We start from the raw sequence: 26,688 nt of genomic DNA, 5'->3' as shown, positions 1-26,688 counted from the left end.
TGACCAATTGCTGCCACGATCGCCCAAACTTCTTGCTCGAACACCGTCCATTGTGGTAATGACCGCAAGCCCAAAGACAGGATATGGTTCGGCGTTTAGTTCGGTGCTCAGGTCACAAGAGTAAATAGGCCATGCTTAGTACGGAGCACCGAACCTGGACCAGCCCTTCCACACCGAATTAATTTAGTTCTTTGTTAGCTCATTGTGGTCTGGTCACACGTCCAACTGACACAGGTTTAAATTTAATCCAGGGTCAGCTCCGGAGTAAACACGGATGTGTAAACCCCACTTTAGTAACCTTTCCTATCTTTTGCAAAGTTGACCAACCCATAAAATCCCTGATAAGTACACTCATTAGCATAATTAGTTGTGTTGACTAATTTAATACAAGATATGAGAGATAAACGTCCTTGTAATGGGGTGTAAAATAAATAAAGAGTCACAGAGGCTAGGTTAGGTATATAACCATTTATTTCAATTTCTCCGATCAGTCAAAGCATGAAGAAAAGGAGAGGAAATGATAGAGAAAACTGTGAGAAAAACTCAATAATATTAATACCGTCTGGGTCGCCTGTGGTCTGGCTTTCAACAACTTTACGGTATAAGTGCCGAAAGCTGATAATACAAGTGTTATTGATTGTTCTGTGCTTGAAATCTTCAAAACAAAATAATTTGTAATCCCAAGATGCAGAGTGGAAATCTTTGAATACAATTAAGAAGTAGGTACAATTAATGAAAGATAGACGGATCATGTACCAAATATTTTAGCTTTAAAAAAAAAAAAGACGTAGAATGTAAATATGCGCATTGATAAATACGTTTGATTATAACAAGGCAATATAGCAATAAATCATATGCAATTGAAGTGTCACTAATCTGTCATTTTGAATTGATCGAATTGATGAGGGAATTAAAATGGATTGCAACTATTAAATGGAAAAACTCCTTTTTCTTTTCCTTATCCACTGTAATTCTGTGCTTATCTGTGCTGTCAGTACTTGTAACAGTTTTCAGTCCCTGCCATGAACAATTAGAAGTTATAAAGGTTGGTGCGCTTGGGTCTTTGGTTGGGGATATAAGACCTCTGGGGTGAAAATTAGTATATTTGGGTGAATCTCTCAGTGATTATTTCCCGTCAGATATGCTAATTTTCACCCCAGAAGTCTTATATCCACAACCAAATACCTGAGTGCACCATTTATAACCCCTTATTCAAGTGTTTGTGCTGATCTCTGACCCCAATTTGCAAAGTTTGAGGGAAAGTGGTTCTTTGGTTTTCATGATTTCCTTGTTCTCACAACTTTGTGCAATGAACTTCCTTGTTTGCAACAATTGCACTCGATAAATAGAGCTGTATAAACAAACAGGACATCCTGGTTGTGTTTTGTTTATGTCACCTATACCATGTTTGTCTCACAATAACCTTTCTAGTCCTTTTCCTCACAATGCTCATTAGGAATCACATCAATTATTCAAAATTATCTTCTGTACCCAGTACATCTGGAAATTTTATTCCCTATGCCTTTTTCAACCCATACTCACTTCAACGATTCTAGACTTGTATTGAATCAGTTTTACAAAAAAATAAATCGGAAAAGGTAAGGTAAATTTTTGGATGTCTGATTGTAGGATAAAACCATAGGGAAGTGAATCAGAGATAAGTTGTAACTGATTGTGTCTCTTTGGATCAAACATACTTTGATTTCCATGGATTTACATGAATATATATGCACTGATTTGTCAAAGATCAAGAAGTCATTTGTGAAGACAAATTCTTTATAACTTAATACCTCTTTTATCTCTGTGCATTTTGTTTGCCTACATTCTCTAAGACAACATTGAATCCGTATTTGAACCACTTAAGTTCATTACAGGACAAGTATTACCACTACTTGTAACACATAAATGTTCTGGTGATATTGTGTAAAAAAGGCATTGATTTGCCTTGTAAAAACAGTACACACCACTGGACCTAAACCTTGCATATCTGTACCTATGACTAGACATAGTGACCTCATTGCTGTCATTTGTAAATATATGTACACAATGTTTATGTCAGGGAGTTTTTCAAGCAGATCTTCCGCATTAGCTTTTCTTCAGGCTGTAGTTTGTTTGAATTATTTTCTCAATGGATTTCTAGAATGAGAATTTCTGAAAGACGTGCTCTTGTTGGTGCTGCAGTTACTTCCTTTGTTGTCTGATCTGTCAGAGAAATGGATGTCCATCGCCACCTGTCTTGTGTACATGTAGCGCATTGTCCTCGGTCAGCTGTGCACTTCTCGAAAACCACTGCTTGTATGTAGTGTACAAGTTGAATACTCAGGATGACCAAACATGACCAAATTTTCAAATGATGTTGAAATTTACACAAGCAAATTGTTAAGGCTGGCTTTCTTACATTTGGTCAAAACTTTGTATTATAGCATTCAATTACATCATTCTTTGCTCAGTTTTCTTCAAGATCTACTTCTCTGAAAATCTTTGTCCAGTTGCAATCAAATTTTTGTATGCAAGTTCCAAGGGATGACCACATTTAGTTTTTCTGCACATTGTGATGAAATTTTCGTAAAAAAATTTTTGGGGAAGGTATGATTTTTGGCAAAACACGGTTTTCTCTAATACAACAGGTCTTTAATACATGTTTTATTTCAATATTCTATTTGTAGCTTCTGTTGGATGCCTTCTTTATTAAATTTATATTAAAATTAGCATAAACTTGGCTCATGTCAATTTTTAGCTCCGCTGTCAGCAACGCGGAGCTTATCAAATAGGTTGATTTTCCATCGTTGTCCGTCGTCCGTCGTCGTCCGTCGTCGTCGTCGTCCATCGTCGTCCGTCAACAATTGCCTTCTCCTCTGAAACCACAAGTCCTATTGCTTTGAAATTTTATATGCAGTTCACTTGGGGTGACCTCACTTCAGTTTGTTCAAATCGTGGTGAAATTTGCATATTTGTATTTTTGGGGCATTTTTTTGTGTTTTTGGTAAAAAAATCTTCTTCTCTGAAACCGCTTGTCCGATTGCTTTGAAATTTGATATGCAGTTTACTTAGGGTGACTTCAGTCAGATTTGTTCAAATCGTGGTGAAATTTGCATATTTGTATTTTTAAGGCAATTTTTGTCATTTTTGGTAAAAAAAATCTTTAAAAATCTTCTTCTTCAAAACTACCAGTCAGATAGCTTTGATATTTGGTACATATGTCCCTAGGGATGATCTATTTCAGATTTGTTCAAATTGTGCAGAAATATGCAAATTTGCATTTTTAAGGCAATTTTTGCCATTTTTGGTCAAAAAATGTATTTTTCAAAAAGTACAGGTCTGATAGTTTTGAAATTCGGTATACAGGTTTCTATAGATGAACTAAGTAATATGTATTTAATTTCTGATGAAATCTGTAATTTTGTATTTTTGGGCAATTTTTGCCATTTTTGGTCAAAAAATGTGTATTTCCAAAAGTACTCATCTGATAGCTTTGAAACTTGGTATACAGGTTCCTACAGTTGAACAAAATAATATTTATTGAAATTATGCTGAAATCTGCAATTTTGTATTTTTGGGGCAATTTTTGCCACTTTTGGTCAAAAAATGTGTATTTCCAAAACTACTCCTCTAATAGCTTTGCAATTTGGTATACAGGCTCCTACAGATCACCTTAATGATATTTGTTGGAATTATGATGAAATCAGCAATTTTTAATTTTTGGGTCAATTTTTTCCATTTTGGTTTAAAAATGTGTTTCTCAAAAAGTTACTGGTCTAACAGCTTTGAAATTTGGTATACAGATTTCTATAGATGAACTAAATTTGATCTTTTGAAATTATGATGAAATCTGCAATATTTATTTTGGGGGGCAATTGTCGCCATTTTTGGTCAGAAAATTTTATTCTCAAAAAACTACTCATCAGAAAGCTTTGGTTGACATGTTCTTAGGGATGATCCGATGTGATATATTCAAAGTATGATGAAATCTTCAATTGTGTATTTTTGCAGCTATTTTAGCCACTTTTTTCAGGCCACTGCATTGAGCTATCAAAGATTTCCACCTTCTTCATCAACATGTGTCAAAAAAAGTTATTCTCTGCATAAACACAGCGGAGCTATATCGGCCGCTAGGTCGCTTGTTGAGATTACCAGAAAAAATATTTCAGTTTCCTGTGAATTTGATTATGAGGTGCTGTGCAGGGATTCTGTTCATTGTTGCTTTTAGCAAAAACTAATAGCAGAGATGAATCAGCCGCTGAGGTTGCTTGATTGAATGAATGTATGGGACACTTGTTAGTAAGGCATTGGATTCACATCTAGGACTATTCTTTGTGTGTTGGATATATCAACATGTTTCATCTGTATTATTAACAGAGAATAATTGACACGATTTTTCATGCCTGCACGTGTAGAAATGTCCAATTTCACCATGTATTACCCAAGGCCATGCCTGAAAATGAGTCTGTTCAATCAATCAATCAAAAACATATGTTTAGGGTAGTTATGTGCCACAAATGTTGTCATAAGTACCACATTCATTTCAACTGGAACAGTAGAAATGTTACTGCAGATCCAAACCAATTATGCGTATCCTGAAACGTCAGCAAAAACACCATATGCTGTGTGGTCATTGCAGCGTTAGTGTCCCAGCCAGAGTGGTAGCAATACCGCCACACCAAATATCAGTTAATGGGATCTCAACATGCCTCATACAGTCTAAAGTCATCGCATTGGTTTATTACCATATCCGTAATCCACCTAAGATTGGTATTCAAATTCTGCAGCTTAAAAAAACCACCCACACAAACACAAAATATATCACCTGCTTATTGGAGGATGGCATTAGTTGCCTGGACAACATTACCCATAATGCCTTAGTCAGAACCATCGATCTCAGGATGCGAATCAACTAAGTACACTTTAATCTGATTAGTCCAAATAATGGATGTCTTCTGAAATCAAACCTTGAATTAGACAACATCACATCCATTATGTAAAAAATTTTATGGTCCATTCTTTGAAAAAAAATTCTCACAAAAAAAAGGAGACTAAAAAAAGCTGGATTAATTGTATCTTAATTAGCCTAGGGATATGTGTTGTAAGTCATCCATAACATACCTGATATTATACCCAGCAGACTCAGATAATCAGTCGCAGATGGAGATTTCATATGTAATTATTACTTCAAGAGATGTGTAATTACGATACCTGGGTCAGTTTTTTTGCAAAGTTTCCGCTTTGAGCATTTGTTTCAGAAGTAGACGTAAGGTGGTGATTACCTTGCTGAGCTGTAGGCCTCGGATGCTTGTTTGCTCAGGCAGAGTAACACGATACAGCCTAGGCATGTCTGTGAATACTGTCTTCTTGGTGCCTAGATGAAGAGAATACTTCAAATTAAATATTAAGAAATCCTAACTTCTTTTCACCATAATTTGACCTTTTGTTGACAGAGGCTATTCAATTACAAAGGTCGGTTTAAAATGCAATTAAAGCAAATATACGTTTGAATACAAAGAGTTCATTTTAATTCACTCAGGTCAAAGTTGTTCAACTGCCTCAGTTCAAAATTACGCTGCTTTCTAGTCGTTCAAATATACATTGTCTTTGTTTAATCTCACTGTATTAAAACAGAGCAGCAGCTCTTGTTCAATGTATGCAGGAAAAATCAGTCTGTGAATTCGATACGAATTAATGATAATTTCAATGTTGGAAAATGAAATTATTGTTGATGAAAAAGTTACAATAGTTGAAGAGAATTATTAGATCAATGTAGTAACAGTATTTTTATTTAAGTCAATTACCGTAGTTTTTGAAGTATGAAATGTTATTCTCAAATATTCAACTTTAATTATTAATGAAAAAGAGGTCTGTCATTTTATATATTTTTTGTGGAAAAATGTGAAATTCAATATTGAATCGTTTTTGCAGCAGTGATCTTAAGCGTTCATTGATTTGACCTTTCACCTGAGCCAGGTCACGAGATCGCAAAAGTAAATAGTTATCCCACTGTCGCAGCTGCAGTGTCCAAGGAAGCTTTCTGAAACGTGGCTTCTGCCCTGTTCAAACACTGCAGCCACTCTGTTCAAATTCAGGATGACAAGGCATGGAACATCTGTTTGGAAAATCATAACATCATCAGGCGTTTGTATCAGAATGTGTCCTGAAAGGGTTTACACCTGAAAGCAGGCAATTTATTTACAATGTGAGAAAGAGATTGAGTCAAGGTAGACCGTTGGACATCCATAACCGTGAGATGAATACAAAACAAGAGAATGTTGATAGTTGATATGTGGTACATGCCTGCAGAACTCATGTGGATTACATTGTGCAGATTGAGGCCTACACGGAACTCATCACGTAATTGAAGCATCATCAATATACTCTTTGCCATCAATTCCAAACAACAGTGTGACATCTTTGTTGGAGGTGAATTCCAACCATCAGCAATTCGAAATTCTGTCATTGGAATAAAACATATATTATTCATTGAATCTTTCCTTTCAGTGTGCAATACTTTCCTTGTGTACTGGATATCATGAATCAGGGTTGGATTGAACCACAAAGTAAAAAGATCTTTTATGTTTTCAGAGACTTGCAAAGTTGTTAAAATTTCAAGCCTTCTTTTAATGTTTAACTTGAAAAATAATGCATAACAATCAATATTTGTTGACATTTAGAAATCTATTTGCATTTTAGCAGCTTTTGAGACACTATTATTGGAACAACCTGTGTGGACAAGTTTGACAATCCAATCAAGGAAGGCAATCTTTCATACCTGTTTTCCTTGGTTCAAAGTACGCTGCTAGCATTTGGTAGAGTGAATGGCAGCAATTTCAATTTAGCAATTGATATCTTCCAGGGAACAAACTCCTTATTGTCATTGATGTTATTTTTGATTTCCTAATTCAAAGTGTTTATTTGAGTTCACCTAGCAGGTATCACCTCCATCCTATTGTTGGATTTGAATGTTTTTGCATCCATTGAAACAGTGCATGCTGGGCACAATATGGGCGTTGCCCCAGACGGCAAACAATGCCGCTATTTTCCTTTCTGTCTGGATTTTCCGTCATTCCCATACAGGATATGTCGTAAAAATTCACAGCTTTGCCCAATTAAGGTATCAGGATGAAAGTCTGGAAATCTTTAGAAAATGATGCAGACTCGAATAACCTTTGTTGACCTTGAGTGGCAAAGCCCTGGTGTAATTTGCATATTTATTGAATTGGGTGGGTGTGTGATAGTTTTCAATGCATGTACTAAATTTAGGATGAGTTTCTATATAAATGCAGTGCAGATCTGTAAGACAATTCTGTAATGAATCTCTACAAATATTAAATTTTAACTCTAAATGGTGTCGTTATATCCCGACAATTCTAATGCTTTTGTTATTACTGGTTTGACCTGCATATTGAGTGGCACTCAGTTCATTTAAATGATAATTACTTAAAATAATTATATAATTGCAGAACAAATAATGTGAAATAGATTAAAATTATCTAATATACTACGCTTGATTGTGATAAAAAAAACATCAGTATGTGCTGGTTCAGCTATCCTTTTTTTGTCTGTTAAATGTTTTAATTTCCAAATTACTCAATACTGCATTAAATTAAATAGCCATTTCATGGAAAGTATTGTCATATTAATGAATTATTTAAATTAAATTACTGTGGTACATATAGATCTGGCTTACAATTATGCTAATTGTGTGTTGGCACTGGGCCATTTGTAAAACTGCGTGTAATAAATGACCTTGAGATAAGTTGTTGGTGATAGGATGTCATATTCATGGTCATTTGGTCTTCTACCGACAGGTACCTCTATCAAATTAATAAGTTGAGTTGTAAACAAAATTTTGTCAAAGCCTGACTCTGTGTTTGGAATTGATATGCAGGTTAGTACACGCTGGAACCGTATACATTTCCTGTATTCATTTGATACATCGGAAAAGATCACAAAAAATTAGTCTATTAAAGAGATCAAATGTTAGGATATCAGGTAATTGTAAACGTGATATTCAGTAATAATCGCTCATTAGAGAGTCTAACATCTCTTTTAATGCAACTGTAAATCACTTTATGCAAATAATGTCCACACCTTTTTGTTCTGTGAAAGGGAGATGATCACCATCATGGTTGCATTTGTCTGGGTTCAAACCACTATGTAGTTTTGGTGTGATACCCTGCAAGTTTTTTTTGGGTAATATTATGGAGAGGGTCTGGACAGTCATTGCAACTGTCGAGTCTAAATTCAATGCCTGATATGTAGCGCTAATTTCATCACAGAGTTTAGCATCCTTTCACAAAAAATAGAACATGCTTGCCTGGGCGGCCATGTTTTCATGAGTTTCCGTTGTGAAACTCTTGTGCTTTTATGTTAAGAAATTTCCAGACGTTCAGAAACTGACTCAAATATTCCATGTTACAGGGCACAACAGTTGTCTTCCATCAGATGTTTGTCACCCACTTCTCTTTATGTTTCTATGACATCAACATGAGAACAAAATTCTGGCAGTTGATCGGTCTCAGACAAGATTCCAGCTTGGTACTGTGTCAGGTGTCGGACTGTCTTGCCAGGAAATTTACTTACTAGATTACAATTTCAATGGAAAACAAAAGGTTTTGACACTTCCATAATCCTCTTACAGACTAGAGCATACTTGATCCTGTAGATTGAGTCCCCGGCCCTTTAACCTAGTTTCCTGTAATAATAATAATAATATTTTTATTGCTTGCTTGTAAATATAGGATTTACATCACATTTGTGGCAATAAAAATGTGATACAAAAATAAGTTAAAATTTTCTTCAATAAAGATAAAGTATTACAGTATAATAATAGTAGTTAATAATAAATATTAAGTAGGTTCACAATCACTGTTGATTCCAATAGTTTTGGGCCAAGCTTTAATGGGGAAAGGGTGAAAGCATGTCAAAGACAAAATTTAATGTTATCCATCTTTTGTGTTGACAAAATAGTCAGTACTCAGGATTTCATGTAAGCTGTGTGATCACTTTTCACAATATGAGAATCCACACTCTGTCAAACAAACATTGAAGGGGTGCATGTTGGGGGGGGGGGGGTGGGGGGGTAGAGGGTGGTCATTGCTGACTACCAATTACCATTGCCAATCGAATCGTTTCCAGATCAGTGTAAACCGTGTATCAGTTGCCACTACAACAATTCAATAGATGACAGCTAGGGCAGCTATGGTAACAAGTAGACTTTGAAATGTCAGTTTCACCTCAAATAACTTTTTGAGACTACGGGTAACGTTAATTTTGTTACTTTTTTATGAAAGTCCTTCCCATGCAATGCCATTCCTGATTTAAACTTAATATGTGTAATAGCTTTCAAGTCTACTTTGGTAACTTTTTACGGATGTGAACATCATTAAGTCTAATTACTGTCAGGGAAAAGGTTTCTCAGTTTATTTGGTGTATCAAGTCATACATCTCAAGTACCCTCTAGCAATAAATCCAAATTGTCTAGTGAAATTGTGGTCAGGGAGGCAAAACCACCTCAATAAACCCCCACACCCAATAACAGTACCTGAGAACAAATATCAGTATTGCACTCATTTCACTGATGGTTACAGCCCAATACATGATAGCGGTATAAAGTCCATGCAACCTATAGGCAAGTTTGATTTGCTGCACACGGAGCCCTCATCCATTCATCGGAGTGTGCTGTATTTCTCAGTCCTTCCTGAATTAATACCCGTCTTTCACTCAATATAAAATTATACATGTTTAATCATACATCACCCAATTTCTTTTCATTTTCAGAACGAATAGGTCTACTTTGTACCTTGCTCTTTATTGTAACAAAATGCCACTACTTTTACTTAATACTTATAATAATACTGCAATTTTGTTCAATAAGGCAGATAATTATACATCTCATAATTATACATCTTCTGTGTTGAGAAAAAAGGTTTTTTAGTTACTATAGACTATAGTCTATAGAAGCTATTGGGATGGGTATCCGTCCGGCGTCCGTCGTCAGTCTGTATGTATGTATGTATGTATGTATGTATGTATGTATGTATGTCCGTTTGTGAGGCGTCCGTCCACTCAAATATCTTGAGAACCGCAGTACTTACTGATTTGATATTTGTTGTGTAGATTAAAAATATGATTTTGAGAAACTAGTTTTTGTAATTTTTTGATATTGTTGAAAATAGGCAAATTAATGCCAAAAAAGGTGTTTTTGGTAAAAAATCTTCTGCTTCATAACCGCTGGTCAGACAGCTTTGTTATTTGGTATACAGGTCCCTAGGGATAACCCAACTTAGATTTGTTCAAATTGTGATGAAATATGCAAATGTGTATTTTTAAGGAATTTTTTTGTCATTTTTTGTCAAAGTTTGACTTACATTGTATGTAATTCTTGTACTGTATAAACCCTATCAATTCACCCAGAAAAAAATAATTGATATGATTTTAAATAATTGAATTAATTAGGAAATTATCAAAGCCAAAATAATTTTAGTGTGGAATTATCAGAAAGTTCAACTTTTTTGACAGTTGAATTGAGGATTAAAACATGTAAAGGCAACTTTCCTGAATCCCAACTTTGATACATTCTGAACCACCATTTATGTTAACTAAAAGAAATTGCTCATAATAGTTTGTCATGATAGGGTGGTCAAATAAATAGAGATAGAGAAAGTTCTCATTTCCATTTATGGTTGACTTGGTAGGATAAAATAAGATTACTTTTTGAGGAAAAAAATAGAGTGGTCAATTAAAAGTGGTCAAAGTGATAGGGTTTTATGGTAAAGCTGGGCTGTAAGATTCCTCATGTCCTATTTATAGCAATTATGCAATCTGTGTAAACAGTGCAATAAAAGTGTAACATGATTCCTTATAATGCTTTTGATGACCTTGAACTTCTTAAGTTTCAAACATTTGTCTCTTCAGTGTGCTTTCTCTGAGTACGTACAGTCTCAACTTATTCAACAGAACTTACTTACAATGTTAATTTGAAAGTTAAAATGTGCTTGGTTAATGGGATAAAAATACTGATATTAAAAGACAACCAGCTCAAGATTCTTTATAACCTGACAGATATGCTGTTTTTTTATGACGTAAATCTTGATTTAAGCAAGTCTTGTGTACTTTAATTAGAATGTAATTAACTCTCGTTTATTACTATTATAGACTAATATAGTCTGATGAAATATGCAAATCTGTATTTTTACGGAATTTTTTTCCATTTTTCAATTTTTTGGTCAGGCCATCCTGAAATGAGCTATCAAAGATATCCACCTTCTTCATCAATACATGTGTCACAAAAGGTTATTCTCTACATAACACAGCAGAGCTCTGTCAACTGTTGAGTCGCTTGTTTCTTCAAAACCGCTGGTCAGACAGCTTTAATATTTGGTTTACATGTCCCTAGGATGACCTTAGTGAGATAATTTCATACAGTCAGGAAATACTTAATTTTGTATCCATGTCTATAGTAGCTTCAGGGACTTTGGCCCTATGAAAAAAGGTTTTTTATAATATTACTAAACCTAATTTACATTTTTCTTTTTTTATGATACTGCTGAAAATGATTTATCAACAGGTAAACTGTAAAGTATGAACCAATACATTATGTTTAATTTATTCAATCAATTGTTGCAAATTGCTTTGCGATGTTGTTTAGGGATAACAATGAACTTCAGTTGACATTGAGTGCCAATGAACTGGGTTTATGGACTGATTGTTTTAGTTTTGAGTTGCCTCATCATACACACACTGTTACTTCATTGATTTCTACTAGAATACCGGATTGGATAATTCCTTATATAATATTACACTGTGTTCCATCATGATTGATTGAAGGTATTTTAATTTCTCTACTTCTGATTGATGTCCTCTTTTCCGGAGTTTTTATGACTACTCAGATTTTATTCCTCAAAGTTTATTTGCGTAGATCAGCACTCTGATTGGCTAGATCTCCTGTAGGATGGTAAACCGCAAAGTGATATAATGGTATCGTACAGCCACTCCTGACTACCATGACAGCAAAATGGAAATGTATAGTGAGCTCATTTATCCTGAATGTGTTTCAGCCCGAAGGTACTTTTGAAGGTTGATGTATTGCATGAGACTGGAAGTATTTCATCAAATCTCCCAGTATCAGGAAAAAAAAAGAAAGTTTAATCAAGGACTAGAAAATTCTGCTCGCTGCTCAGGCATACTGGACTCATTTGGTAATTAGGTTATCAAACGGGAACTTGTGAGGAATGTATGCGTCGCTCTGTACAATTCTCTGACAGATCAATAGTTCAGATAAAGGTTGCCAATAAAAGCTCAGTTTTTCAATCACATGCATACTATAGTCATCCTGAAGAAAATGCTCACAAAATCCATCAACTCCATGTGTTGGTATGCTAATAAAAGAGAACACCCTATTGGGAAGTCACAACGGTTGCTGAGATTCAGCTTGGAAGTCAAAGGGCATGGTTTTGAGATTCATACAGAATGTAAATCATTTATTTTTTGAGAGTCACGGCATCATAAAGTGGTCCTCAAAACAAGTGTTTTATCTTCCGTGTGTTCATCATTTTTTACTTTATTTCGGCTGCGAAACAATGCATAGGTACTAAGAGTAAATCAAAACTGGTTGAATGCACAAAATGAAAATATTGTAAAAAGGATCGTGAGAGTATTATGAAAAGAAGTAGCATATGTTCTATTATAGAGAAGAGCAACATTGTGCTGTCACAGTTAGCCAAAGAGGCATCATGACCCAATGGGTAGGATACCATCCAGACTTGCGATCAAAGGATGACAAACAGGTGTTGCCAAAGTAGCAGACTCACTGTTAAGTGTGAGACTCCAACATTGGTGCTGAGCCCTGTAGCAATTGGGAACTTCACTCCTCATTACCCAATGGGGTAGTGGGTTATGGGCACCTCATCCTGTTGACTGTCTTCTCACCTGTTGGATGATAGAGTAAATAAAAACAACCAAACCATTCTAATTTTAACATTATGGGTTGGCACAGATGGATCAGGAACTGAGTACTAAGGTTGCATCTGGTATTTTGAATACAATTACTAAGTCATCTCAGTCAGTCTTTTATTTCTAAATTTGGTAGTGCCATAAACAAAACAAGCATGATGACAGCGTAAAGATTGTATTATTATTGATATATTCATATTTAATAAGCTTTGGTTTCTACTAATTCTATGCAGATGAAATATACCTAATAAACCTAAGTGAGTTGGGCTGCACAGCTGGCTTGTAGATTAAGCTTTGTGGATGCTAGGTGGAGTTTTATTTGTGTAACATGAAAACACATTACCATATAACCATGAAGTATTTTTCATGTTTCTAATGTTTGCTGTATTGTATGTAGAGATGTTCAAATTTTATGCAAATATATTCCAATTGTATGTGAAGATATTCTTATTATATAGAAAATGTACTGTGCTGTCAACATTTCCATTGCAAGTTATAGCCAACCGCACACAATTTATAGCAAAAATTCCATTTTGTGTCAATCAAGTGAAGTTGACTCTTCACTGTTGGTGGTGTAACTTGTTTGGCGATGTACTGTAGAAAAGTATTTTGAGTGAGAGGATATGAAATATTATGATAATTGGAGAACAAAAGAAGCAGAAAATGTAGCCAATGACGCCAATGAATTCTAAGATCTATAAATATCGTCAAAAGAAAAAGTAACTGCGATGGTTAATTTGTTGTGGGTTTCCACATTTAACATACAAACTGAAGTTTTTTATGCCACAATTCACGCTATATAGGACAAAAGTATTACCCTCTGCTACGAATTTTTTTATTATTTCTATGTTGTCAATCAAAGAACATGCAGTAAGGTAATCAGACTAGCCAGGCTGATAGTTTATAATCAGACTTGCCAGGGTAATAGTTTACAATCAAACTAGCCAGGCTGATATTTGACAATCAAACCAGCCAGTCTGATATTTGATAATCAGATTAGCCAGTCTGATATTTGATAATCAGACTAGCCAGGCTGATATTTTATAATCAGATTAGCCAGTCTGATATTTGATAATCAGACTAGCCAGGCTGATATTTTATAATCAGATTAGCCAGGCTGATAGTTCATAATCAGACAAGCCAGGCTGATATTTGATAATCAGACTAGCCAGTCTGATATTTGATAATCAGACTAGCCAGGCTGATATTTTATTATAGAAATAACGGGCGACGCTCACCATTAACATTTATTTTTGGGCAAGGGCGAGAGGAAAGCCACAAATTAACAGGTGAGGCTTGCCAAGCCCGTTAATTTTGGCTTTCCTCTCGCCCGCGCCAATAAATAAATGTTAATGGTCAGCACAGAGTCTGTTATTTCCATTATATTATCCATGAACCCCAAAATTGTCAAAATTTACGAAAATTTCCCACGCGAACGACAACGGGCCCCAGAACTTGTCTGTGAGTCGTAGACATCAAATCAGGTCCAATAATCATAATCATTCAAGGTAACTATGAAATTTACCAGGTCCAAGGAATATATCGAAAATGACAAAGGCAATGGGGTCATCTTGAACCACGAAATAGTGGTGGTACCAGGTGTCCGGAATGGGTAAGCGTACCCTGCCAGCTAGCTGCACCCGTCAAGATTGACCCAAAGCGACAAATCCATTGTTATTTGGTGAATTCACCAAATTACTTTTGTGAGTCAAAATTTGGTATGCTGTCACTCATCATTCGAGAAACAGACAGGTCATATTTTGATACAACATCTCTGTATCTACCGTAGAACTTCTTAAATGATTTCACTAATCTTCTTTCTGAGAATCCTTACCTCACTAACTTTTGAGCTAATAGGCTGTGTCTAACTCGAAAGTCTTCATATGAATTGCATGCTCTACTGTATCTCAGGAGTTGTGAAATATACACACCATAAGCTGGAGATGATGGTATATTGCTTGACAAAAAGGGAAAGTTTATGATTTCAAAATTGAAATCGTCTCTTTTGTCATACAGCTTAGTATATAGTGTATTTTGTCTAATTTAAAAAAATACGTCTAGGTATGATGCCGAGTCCACACTTTCAGTTGTTTCTTTTATTTCTAAATCATCTGGGTAGATGTGGTGTAGATAATTGGATATACCAGGATTGTTTAAACTGATGAGATCATCAGTATATCTGTGGGTGTTGTTAAATCGCTTGGCAATCCTTTTACACCCAGATTTCTGAAGTGATTGCATGAACTCTGCTTCATATGAATACAAAAATAAGTCTGCAAGAAGTGGGGCGCAGTTGTGCCCATGGGAATGCCTATGGTTTGCCTGAATGTCATGCCAGCAAACTTGATAAATATGTTGTCAATTAGGAAATATAGCATTTGAATCACTTCAACATCACTGTATTTGAGTTTGGCATCGCTGTTGTTGCTGAAATAGCCCAAGTTGCGCTTGATGGCAGTGTATTCACACCTACGACTACCATTCTTGTAAAAGAAGGCTTTCTTTACGAGAGATGATAGCCTGTCTTTAAGTTTGTTATGTGGGATGGTTGTGTACAACGTTGAAAAATCAAATGTGTGGATTGAATTGCACATGTTTTTGTTATTTTGTAAAATATGTGCGCGCGCTGTAAAAATTTTGCAAATCTGGAGATTTTTTCACAAAAAGTGTCTAAACTTGGCCCACAAATACTCCATTACATGTATATTATATCATGCTACCATGCACCATTCTGATTGGGCGAGAGCTCATTCCACCAATGCTAAAATACTGTTTTAGCAGTGGTAAAACGGGCCCCTAAATTTGCGATTTTAACTCTTGACCAATTTTCTGCGTCTGCAGCTAGTAGGTCGAAAGTTAGTCATTGTTCGCGTTGCATGTGAATAAAATGCAATGTTGATGAACGTAATGCGCATGTTATCGTAGGATACTGTGTGCATGCGTCTGTTGTCAACGAAATCCAAACTTATAAAATGCTCGGTCTTGGGCGCTGAATTTCCGACGTTCATTCTCTCATACGTCTCTTTTCTGCATTGGGGGCTTAAAGTGACGAAAATACCCAAGCAAGACAACAAAGACACACAAGTTGATATAATATAATAGCAATAACCCCCGCCGCAGGAGGGTATACACGAGATTTTGGTACAATGCGCGACATATAGCATGAGCTGATAGGCGAGTGCTATATGGAGCAAATTGTACCAAAATCGAGTGTATACCCGACTGCGAAGGGGGTTATTGCTTAATTTTATTTTGTGTGATTGATTAGGATCTTTGTACAAATTACAATTTACGTTTTAGCTGAAAAGTTGCGTTGTTTACGACATTATTCATATTCGCAGGCACATAAACAAACCACTATTGCTTATTTGTGATCAGTCACATGGTTGATCTCAACCAATTAAAATGCGATGGACAGAGCATGGTAATATAATTGATTATAGACAGTGTTACAATGGTTTCCCATCCTTGTATGGGTGTATATTTCAGATGGAATATTTGTTGATAAAAGTTAAGAATGATAGAGATTTTTCGACACAGCTATTCTGTTCAGAAAAGTCTTTCAACTTTGCGTTTATAGAGAGTAGAGCAATGCAGAGTGTTGGTTGCCAGGAAATGCAAAGTTGGAGCACTGATTTAGTGCCGTGACATCCTTATGGTGTAGTTTATCTATATCCTCTCTGTAATAAAGTGGATCAGTAAAAACTGACCAAACCTCTTATCTAAGCTGCTGTTCTGCAGCAGATGTAGCCAAACATCACCGCAGGGAGACCGCCAACCACAAAACATTTTGCCTGAAGTAAATTACTTCGGTTTCGTTCTCCCTCCTCTTATGGAAAGCTAATGAGCCAATAATAGAATGGTTGTTAGCACAGACTGCTAATTTCACCCAGTATTGTGTCACTGGAGAAAGTCTAGACGGGACTGCATTTTGTTGCTATGACAACAGCTGCAGGGCAAATCATCCATTTTGTGTCTGTTGATCAATAGGGTGCTTATGATGGAATAAACAGATGTTCATCTGTAAAAATTAATGCTCTCTGAAAGCAACACTATTTTGAATGTTGGATATTACTATTTATTTAGGTAGCTTTAATGATAATTATACTGTTCCTTTTTAACATGCCTTGATGATAAATCACAAATCACAAGATTGGATAATGTACATGTTGCTCACTTCTAAGGCCTTTCACATGTCAGGGAATTATAAATGGAAAATATAACAAAGCAGATATCCAAGCAAACATTTTTTTCAAAATTTGCCTCTCAAGGCAAGACGTGTAGTACCTGTAGCTGGCATACCTTGCCGCTAATTTTAGCAAATCAGAATATGAGAGAGAGAGAGAGAGAGAGAGAGAGAGAGAGAGAGAGAGAGAGAGAGAGAGAGAGAGAGAGAGAGAGAGAGAGAGAGAGAGAGAGAGAGAGAGAGAGAGAGAGACTACTTGTTGGTCGAGAATTTTCAACATATGTCTTTTCAACATGTCTTGGCACAACGGAACAACATTAATGACTTTCATATTAAAACTGATGAAAACTAACATTAATTTACAACTCTAAATACAGTAACTCATTAGGCTTTTTTATGATGAAATACGTGGTTTGAATTGAAGTTTTGATTACAACTACAGGATTCAATAATGGTCTTTTCATTTAGCAATCCAGTAAAATGCAAATACCATCCACACAAATGCTTGATTGATTTGGACTCAGCATTGTATAGTCAGAAAATATTAAATAAACATGGAATGGCAAATGATGCCGTTTTATTTCTGTTGAAAGATTGTCAAACCCTTCATTTCTGAGTGGCACTCAAACTCCTAAACAAAAGAACAATTTTCCATCATTTTATGGATTTGTATGCAAGGTGTTTTAGCAGGAGTAGAAAAACTGTCGTTTTATGGTAAAGGCAACAATGGAGCTATTTCACTTCACAAAGAGGCAAAGCTTTATTATAGTGCATTCCATATGTCCAGCAATATTGGCTTTCTTCACAGTACAATATAAAACTGATATGAATCCAAGATACACAAATGTTAAGGTGTTTTCAATCAATAGGGATATTCTGTGCAGCGTTGTGTTGTATATGATAGCAATCTGGGTCATATTTTATATCATTAAGATAGTGAAAATGTACAGTTTTAAATCATTGCATTCCTCAAATCCCTGTGTTAGTCCAACCAACAAGATTGCAAATAATTAGGATGTATGGTAGCTAGGTTGTTAGATGATAATAAAATAACACTCATGTGTACATCAAAATATTTTGTAATGCAGGCTTAACCCTTTTCCTGCCGAGCGCCCCTGTCGGTTATCCTGCCAAGTCGGTCAAACCGGCCCCCTTTTCCGTGTCTACAGAAGATAGGCTCTCCTGCACGCTTTCCTGCCAGGCATTTGGCGGGAAAATACCGCATTTTCGGGGTACGATTACCGACCATATACGTGTTAGACTTCAAAAATTTTTGCATGCCCGTATAGAGGGGCAACCGCTGATGAGGTTGTGTCCAGAAAATGACGAGGTCACGGGCGTTGTTTGCCCGCGGGGACGTGCACTTTTATGCCCTTTTCTAGCTTACTTTCGCGGAAGTAAAGCTCGTTTGCCGGCACGCACGGCCACACCGGGGAAACGTCACCTCTCTCGTGGGTTAGTAGAAGACCCAGGGGTTAGTGCTATGGGTGCGGCAGCACCCTCAAACCTGTCCTGTTTCCCCTGGGTTGTGTCACTTGGCACGTACTTTGAACGACTTGGAAGAGTCGCACAGTGCAGTCTGCTTTGACGTAGTGTCAACGACATAGTTCCGCCATTGAAGGAAGGCGTGTACGTAGTTTGGCCAGTTCAGTGAACACTTAGCTCGTTAGTGTTACCGTTTCCTAACACGTTAGTTGTGCAGTTGTTACTAAGGTGCAGTTTTGTACCACCTTAGCTCTGGACAGTGCAACTGCTCTATGCACTAACCCAACGACAGATGGTTGGTACAACGTCTACGTCGCACGAGCACAGCCTCCGTTGGGCTGTGCCCCTCCCACGTGATACAACGCACGTTCATCCATTACTATAGCGTCCTTACGGATCTGCCAAAAACAAAAGTGGGGGTAAAAACAAAACAAACGAAAATATGCGATCATAGATAGTATATTATTTGGGAATAATTTACATTATGCCGAACAATAAATCTCGGAGTCTGTCTCGACGTCCGAGTGCATGGTCCGTGTTTCAAAAATTACAATCGGGGTGGCAGATCCGTGTTTCAAAAATTATAATAGGGGGAATTGTACAAATAATCCGTTCTAAACAAAACAAACGAAAATATGCGATCCATAGATAGTATTTTATTCGGGAATAATTTACATTATGCCGAATAATAAATCTCAGAGTCTGTCTCGACGTCCGAGTGCATGGTCCGTGTTACAAAGATTACAATCGGGGGATTGTACAAAATAATCCGTGTTTCAATTTACAATCAGCGGGATCGTAAAGCACAAACAAACGGCACAACCGTGCTCAAAATGTGATCATGGTCCGTGTTAAGAATACAGTCAAGCCACTGTTAGGCGAAGCTGTCCCCTGTCCGTCCGTTATTTACGTCGGGTTCTCTTGCTGATGGGTGTCGTCGGGGCTGTGTGAGTAGAGGTCTGCACGCCAATGCTCCTCTTACCTCGTAGCATCATGCGATGATGAAAAGCCGCAAAACACTCGCCCCGTGAAGATGAACCCGCACAGACTACATCCTTTGGACGTCTCAGACAGTCGTCCGCTCGCAGTGGTCTTACCCTCTCTGCTGCATACTTTACAGTATTTCTGCCGCCCCTCCAAACGGCTGACAACGTGCATCGGCTGATTTTGTGGATTGATGTACGAGGCAAGAGAAACGGTGGCCTCGACCTCTGTCACACTGGGCTGCGATCGCCCACAATAACCGCCAATGAGTTGTTTCCCGACACGCAGATGAAACATCTTATGGGTCAGCTTACTATCAGGGTGTACATGCTTGAAGCATATATATGCATTTACCAGGGCAACATCAATCAGGTAACATGCCAGATATGTCCACCATCTGTGGTTCTTGCGCCCAGTGTGAAAGTACTTGCGCTTCTGGTTGGCTCGGTCGACGCCTCCCATGTACCGGCGATAATTATACAGCGACAGAGGCACTTGTCGCTGCTCGTCTCCCTCCCCCACTGGCACGCACTCCAAGGGTGGATAGACCGTATTCAAGATCAGCACCTGAGCGTTACTATCCTGATAAGCAGTGATGTTAAGACGAGAGTCCGTTCTGGTCGTGGCTTTCATATCCCCAACAGACAGAGGAAGGCGCTTCCTCTTACCCGGCGGAATTAATTGAGGGGGCATGGTGCGATGATTACGGCGGTTAAAACTCCCGACCATGTAGATCCCGGTCTCCATCAGCTCTCTAGCAGTAACGACCGTGCTAAACAGGCTATCACAGAATAGGCTGTGATTATATCCACAGAATGGCTGGACCAGCTCCATCGTAATTCTTTTCACCACACCTCGCTCCTGCCGTCTCCCATCAGTCCGATCCCGAAATTTCACACCTAGGTACGGTGCAAAGTTAGCGATGTATGCAGTGGTGGAGTCGCACAGCTGCCATATCTTGAAACCGTCTCAATCAGGCTTATGCGGTAATCTCTGCTTAAATTTAGAACGGCCCTTAAATCGCACCATGCCCTCGTCGATGGAGATCTCTCTACCCATCTTATAATTATTTACGCACCGGTCAACTATGGGCTCCATCCATGGATTGATTTTATACAGGGGATCCTCCTGACACCGACGTCGGCGGCGTGCCTCATCAGGATCACGACGTGGATCGTTCTCTGGGTCTGCCAGATGAAAGTATCGCATAAGCTGTGAAAGCGACTGCGGGTAATCACAGTAGAAATACCCTGGTTTCTCAGAAAGGGATCGCTAGACCAATAATCCTCCACTGATGATTTACGGTCGATACCCATACAGACTAAGACGCCAATGAACGCCTGCACCTCTCGGTAGTCAGCGTTACGCCAGTATTTATCTATTTTCCTAGCGATATATCGCTGGTGGAATTTGGCGTATTTATTAGTCTCGTCCTTGGCCAATCTGATCAGTGTAGCTGGAATAAACTTAAAAAAGTAATCGAGCTCACGGGAGTGGCTGGGCAAGGTGAAAGTCGGTCCTCTCTCATGGTCAAAATCGGTCTCCTCAAATATATTAGCATCGGTAGTCTCCGACATACGCCAGACAGGAGGGGTGTCGTCCTCCGCCAACACAGCAGCAACGTCATCATCATCGTCAGAGCTTGCCTCACCTACATACTGCCTGTCATAAAAGTCATCGTCCTCTGCCGCATCCTCGTCAACCTCCGAGTCGGACTCAGCGGTGATATCACCGTCGTCTGGGCGTCTGGGCCTGAACTCGCCCGTAGCGGCATCAAGGATCATATCTGGCTCAAAATCAGGTGGGCTATCCTGATAACGAACCCTCCGCACTATCTTTTTCGGCGGGGACATCGCAGCACACGAAACTATGGCAGGAGCGGGCTGGGCAGCCTCTGCTGATGACGAGGACTCAAGCTCTTTCGCACTCGGCACAGAAACCTCTCCTGACGCGGGATGAGGGCTCATAGTAGCAACAGGTGGTGTCTCTCCCGGAGCAGCCGGGGGAGAACCAATGGCATCAGCCGTCTCGTTACTCACTGTCTCACTAGCAGCAGCAGACGTAGTCTGTGCAGGTGAAGTATCTCCCACAAGAGCAGATGTAGTCTCTGCAGGTGAAGTAGTCTCTCCCGGAGCAGCCGGGTGAGAACCACTGGCAACCGGTGACCCGTCATCATCCTCATCGGCAGAACGATCGGTCTTACGTTTACGCTTACCACTGGGTTTTTCAGCCGGAGATGGCTTCGCCTTACGGGAGCGTTTCTTGCCCGACTTCTTAGAACGTTACTAGGGACATCACAACGATCGCTACCACTACCGCCCGGAGACTCTGCATCTTTGAGTTTCAGTTGTCTGCTCGCCTTCAGAAAACTTTTGCGGTCTGTCAAGCTCATGTCTGGAACAGTGTCGACAGACTAGCAGGTCCCTCCCTTTTAAAGCCACAGGGAAACAAAGCCCTGGACATGATTGGACGCAGGGGTGTTAATATGCATCCACCTGTTATTTTAATGGACCTACGGCAATCAGTCCACCAACCGGCGCTGACATTCCTACCCGTCATGTAAATTGCCTGTCCGCACCATTTGATATGCTAATAATACTCATTTGCGATGCAAATCCCTCGAGCACTTAGCATAATATAGTCAATGTCATTAGCATCTCAACTTGACATTCCGTCCAGCTGGGTACGTGGCATGCGCACCTGCCACCCAAGGACGTTGGCCCAAGCCCATGTTTAGTACGGGTGGGAAACCCGTATTTTTAACCTCATGTCCCTTCTAAGTACGCCTGCGCAGGGCGTATTGTCATCCAAGTCGGTGACAAGCCAACTCGCGACAGATCGCCCATTAAGCAGTAATGGACTGGCTGGCTTGTTCTTGTACGGCAACGAACAGTGCTTCAGCGGCTTGTTTAGGTCATAACCGTCGCCTGCCGAGCGGCTTACCCAACAACTAAGGCGGTCAAAGATGAAGGATGCCAAAATTGTCAACGGCTGTCTCGGCCTCGTCCGTTGGGCAAACATGGCTCCTTCAAATAACGTGGCCAGCACGTCTACGTCATCAGCGGTGATGACGACCCGTCATTGACGCCCGAGTGCATAAAACTCGGAATATACCGACAGGTACCTCTACCTGAGTCGGTCATACTACGGTATAAACCAAACACAGGTCTGCCAACTCCCGTTAGACTCGGCCGTTAGCCGAACTTCACGGGACAACATAGGCGTAACAAGTCGTTGAACAACGGTTCACGCACCTAACCGCAGCCGCCAAGTCGGTGAACAATGGTATCAAATTTTGAGGCCATGTTCCTGAATGGCAAGGCTGAGGCGGTGTGTTTCGTTGCACGGCTTGAACGTCTAGAGCCAAGTGCAGCCGACAACGTCCGACATCTGAGTGGGTAGTCTTTTCGAGAAGGTAACAAGTCGGTTAAAAGCGGTGGTTACCCTTCACAAATGTCGCTCAAGTCCGTTCGGATCAGTTCCATGTCAGGGACTAATCAAGCCGAGTCCGTCAAATCCGTCCGCACTTCCCGTCAATCAGGACCAAGTCCGTGATTTTCGTCTCGCACCATTGGCAAAAAATTGCACCGCCAGCTGAGGCGGTCTTAGGCGGTTGCCTTACAGAAAGCCGAGTCCGTCAAATCCGTCCGCACTTCCCGTCAATCAGGACCAAGTCCGTGATTTTCGTCTCGCACCATTGGCAAAAAATTGCACGCCAGCTGAGGCGGTCTTAGGCGGTTGCCTTACAGATTAGCGTTGCCGAGACGGTCAATTTCGGCCGCAATCTATGTAGTGCCTCAGAGCCAAGTTAACCCAAACTCCGCTAGAATACGTCAACGTGCTAACCTGCCAAGTACGCTACTCGTCCCCCCAAAAAAACCAGTCCCCCACCGGGGTGGGGACTGGCTGGGTAGCTCCGCACCTTTCCCTGTCGTTGGACTCTCTGTGAACCCATTTCGAGAGCAAACGCCGTTCCTCGCCCAAAACCTGTCCTCGAACGACCCCTAGCGCGAGCAAGGGTTTGCTACACGTAGTTCCGTCGACTAGGCAGGAAAGGGGGTACCAAAAAGTAGCCCGATTTCCACCGTCTTGGCAGGATAACGGCCGTGGCTGCTCAGATTCTAGCTACACCGAATTTCAAGCGGATTTTCACCGACTTGGCAGGAAAAGGCTTAATACCAATAACAATACCAACTTCTGTACAGCAACAATTTTTAGTACCGGTCGTGGTCAAGATAATTAATAAATTATCAACACTAATAAAACCTTAACAAATATTTCACCTCATTAGAATTTAAATCCAGTGGGATTTATATGTGGTTTTATATGTGTAATAATTTTGTTACTTTATTGATGTCCTTCTTGCAGGATCCACGCAGCAAACACAAGTTCAAGGTTCATTCCTACAGCAGCCCTACATTCTGTGATCACTGTGGATCCTTACTGTATGGTCTCTACCATCAGGGGATGAAATGTGAAAGTAAGTTTATATGCCCTAAATTTTTCGTGTTCGGTGAGCTACCTTCATAATTATCAGTTTTCTAATTTGAGAAAAGAATAGCAGCCCTTCACTGTGTATCTTGCTAATCTTAATGCTACATTTATTTTGAGATGATCGTTTTGCTGAAAGCTCTGTAGATAAGCTGGTATTGTTATTTTGCACCTCAATTAGACTTTGTTTTTGATGGCATTATTGAAAGTATGGCAAATTGGTACGACTTCAGAAATCATTGTTTCATGCATTTTATGGGTTATTAATACACCTCAAGCATCAGTGCTCACCTTGACAACAAAGATGACACATGCAGCAAGCACTTGTACTCGCATGTCAGATTTACATAATGTTGGTCTCCAGCCAATGAGAGATTATATTGTCTTTTGACGTGTGCAGTTTTATTCACAGCTGTATTGTTTACATGGACCTCAAATATTTTTAACATTTTCTCATCCAATGATAATGTGCAATCAATGTGCAAGTATCATTTCGCAATGACACTTCTGTACATTTCCAAAGGTCTTGTGTGATATCCTCCGCTACCACTGAAACAATTTGATGTATCACAACCGGTAATGACTTCCATGGAATAATACAAATTAGTTTTATACTGTACAACATGTTTACACCAAATTTGGTATTTCATTTATGTACAAATCTATGTACAACACACACAGATACACATTGTATAATAAATATATATATATATATATATATATATATATATATATATATATATATATATATATATATATATTATATATATATTTTAAATTTTCCATATGTATATCATGGACCATTGAGATGAAATTTTCAAACAGCATGATTTTTGTCTGGAAAATAAATTTGCTGCAAATTTGCTACAAATTGTGAGCAAGAGGTTTGTTACAAAGTTGCCAAAGTGTTAACAAGAAGCTGGATTTTGGTAAAGTTGTGACACCAGTAGTATAACTGAATGTAAGTCAATTTTTGAGAAAGCGTATGAAGTTTTACATATCCTTTATGTCTTCCTGAACAATGAGTGCAAAATGTGAGGTACATTAGTATTCATATGTATAGGTAAATTACAGTGTGCATTGTTTCAGGATTAAAATTTATGATAACGATTCATTATTAATGTGGAATATTCACATGCGTCACATCTTGCGCTGTATATTCTTAAAAGACAGAGTGTTAACTTGTCTTTAATTTTACATAGCTTGATTTTGTGTACAATATGATTGCAGGGCGTAGAATACTAGATTATAGGAAGCTGTGTGTTGAGAGTTAAGCTCAATGCACTTGTAAACCACACTTCAAAGGCAAGTAGCCTTGATGAATTTGTTGTTGGAAATCAAGAACACTTTCTATTCATGCATTGTTTCCTAGGGAATTGTGTGAATTACACTTGAAATTGAATGTTTGTTTAGGAACTGTGGTGTTCAAGAAAAACGGAATTGCATTTCCCGTCAAAGAGGTTTAGGATCGATACCTTGACAGATGGTAACATTTTAATGTACCTTTAATTCCACAATGCCAAAATTGACGGTGAGACAGTTAAAATTTTATCACGCAAAAAAGGCAAGATTGTTTAAAAATTGATATTTTTGTAGAAAATTGATCGATATAGAATCAAAAATAACTAAGTGGTTTGATTGAATGATGGGTTAGCTTACACTCTGCAGAAACTCAAAGTAGACGCTATTAGTGTTTTCCTCATGAAACTGAAATGTATTAACATGCATTACTGATCCAACAAGTCTTTCCTCATGCACTGTTTGTGATGTGAATCAATATTATTTCCTGCCGGCAGAATTACTATTGTTGTAGTATAAAATGTAAATTTATTCCAAGCACTGAAGGACCTCATAGAAAGTCAAGGCTTGGTCAATGGCTATGCTAAGTCTGAATGTCAACCTGTCCATCAACAATCTCACAGACATTCCTTAATTAATTTCTTCAAGACACACTGCCCTTATGAAAAAGACTCTACAGAATTCTAGTCGTACAGTTTATAGATGTTCTATAGATGTCTATATTAGTCTATAGAAGTTTATAGAGTTTTTGAACAATTTTCTTTGGAATTCTATAGAAAAACGAGATTCTATAGAATCTCATTTTTCTATAGAATTTCAGAAGATTCTTCGTAAGGGTAATGGAGATAATTCACACACTTACACATCAATTTGTTTTACAATTTGAGCCAATCTGGCTGCCAGCAAGCCCCTATATCTTGATATTACCACGATCAGCATCTGATTCATCACTTGGATTATTACACTCCCAATGGGTTGTCTGATTATAAGAAACAAGAAAATAGTGGTTCAACTTTTTCTTCAAGACTTGTTTTATTTGAATAGTTTCATAAATCACAGAACTTGTACAGTTTAGCTAAAAATATCACCTGGGTAGGAAAGAATAATTTAAGAGAGCTGTAGGTAATCTATGTAATGGACAATAGCAAATCTTCTGTTTGTAGAGAATCACATACTGTTACAGCACCTTCTCAAAAGAAGTTCGTCACTTCAAGAAAGACATTTTATTTTCTACTGACATTCTTTGCACTTCCTACAAAAAAATATCATCATCACTCATTTTGACTGTCTGGTTAGGTGTC

At 38.5% G+C, this 26,688-nt stretch overlaps 1 protein-coding gene across 3 annotated transcripts in view; it reads left to right on the top strand.

The window, feature by feature from the left end:
• The window catches only part of LOC139150907 (protein kinase C beta type-like), a 178,444-nt gene that overhangs the window by 24,652 nt on the left and 127,104 nt on the right, over positions 1 to 26,688 (top strand). For all 3 annotated transcript variants that reach the window (XM_070723369.1, XM_070723367.1, XM_070723368.1), the window contains exon 4: positions 23,966 to 24,077. In XM_070723369.1, the coding sequence (XP_070579470.1) occupies positions 23,966 to 24,077 (112 nt within the window). The remainder of the gene's footprint in view (positions 1 to 23,965; positions 24,078 to 26,688) is intronic.

Source organism: Ptychodera flava, chromosome 15 (assembly GCF_041260155.1).
Source record: "Ptychodera flava strain L36383 chromosome 15, AS_Pfla_20210202, whole genome shotgun sequence".
Taxonomy (NCBI): domain Eukaryota; kingdom Metazoa; phylum Hemichordata; class Enteropneusta; family Ptychoderidae; genus Ptychodera; species Ptychodera flava.
This window is presented reverse-complemented; position numbering and strand designations above follow the sequence as displayed.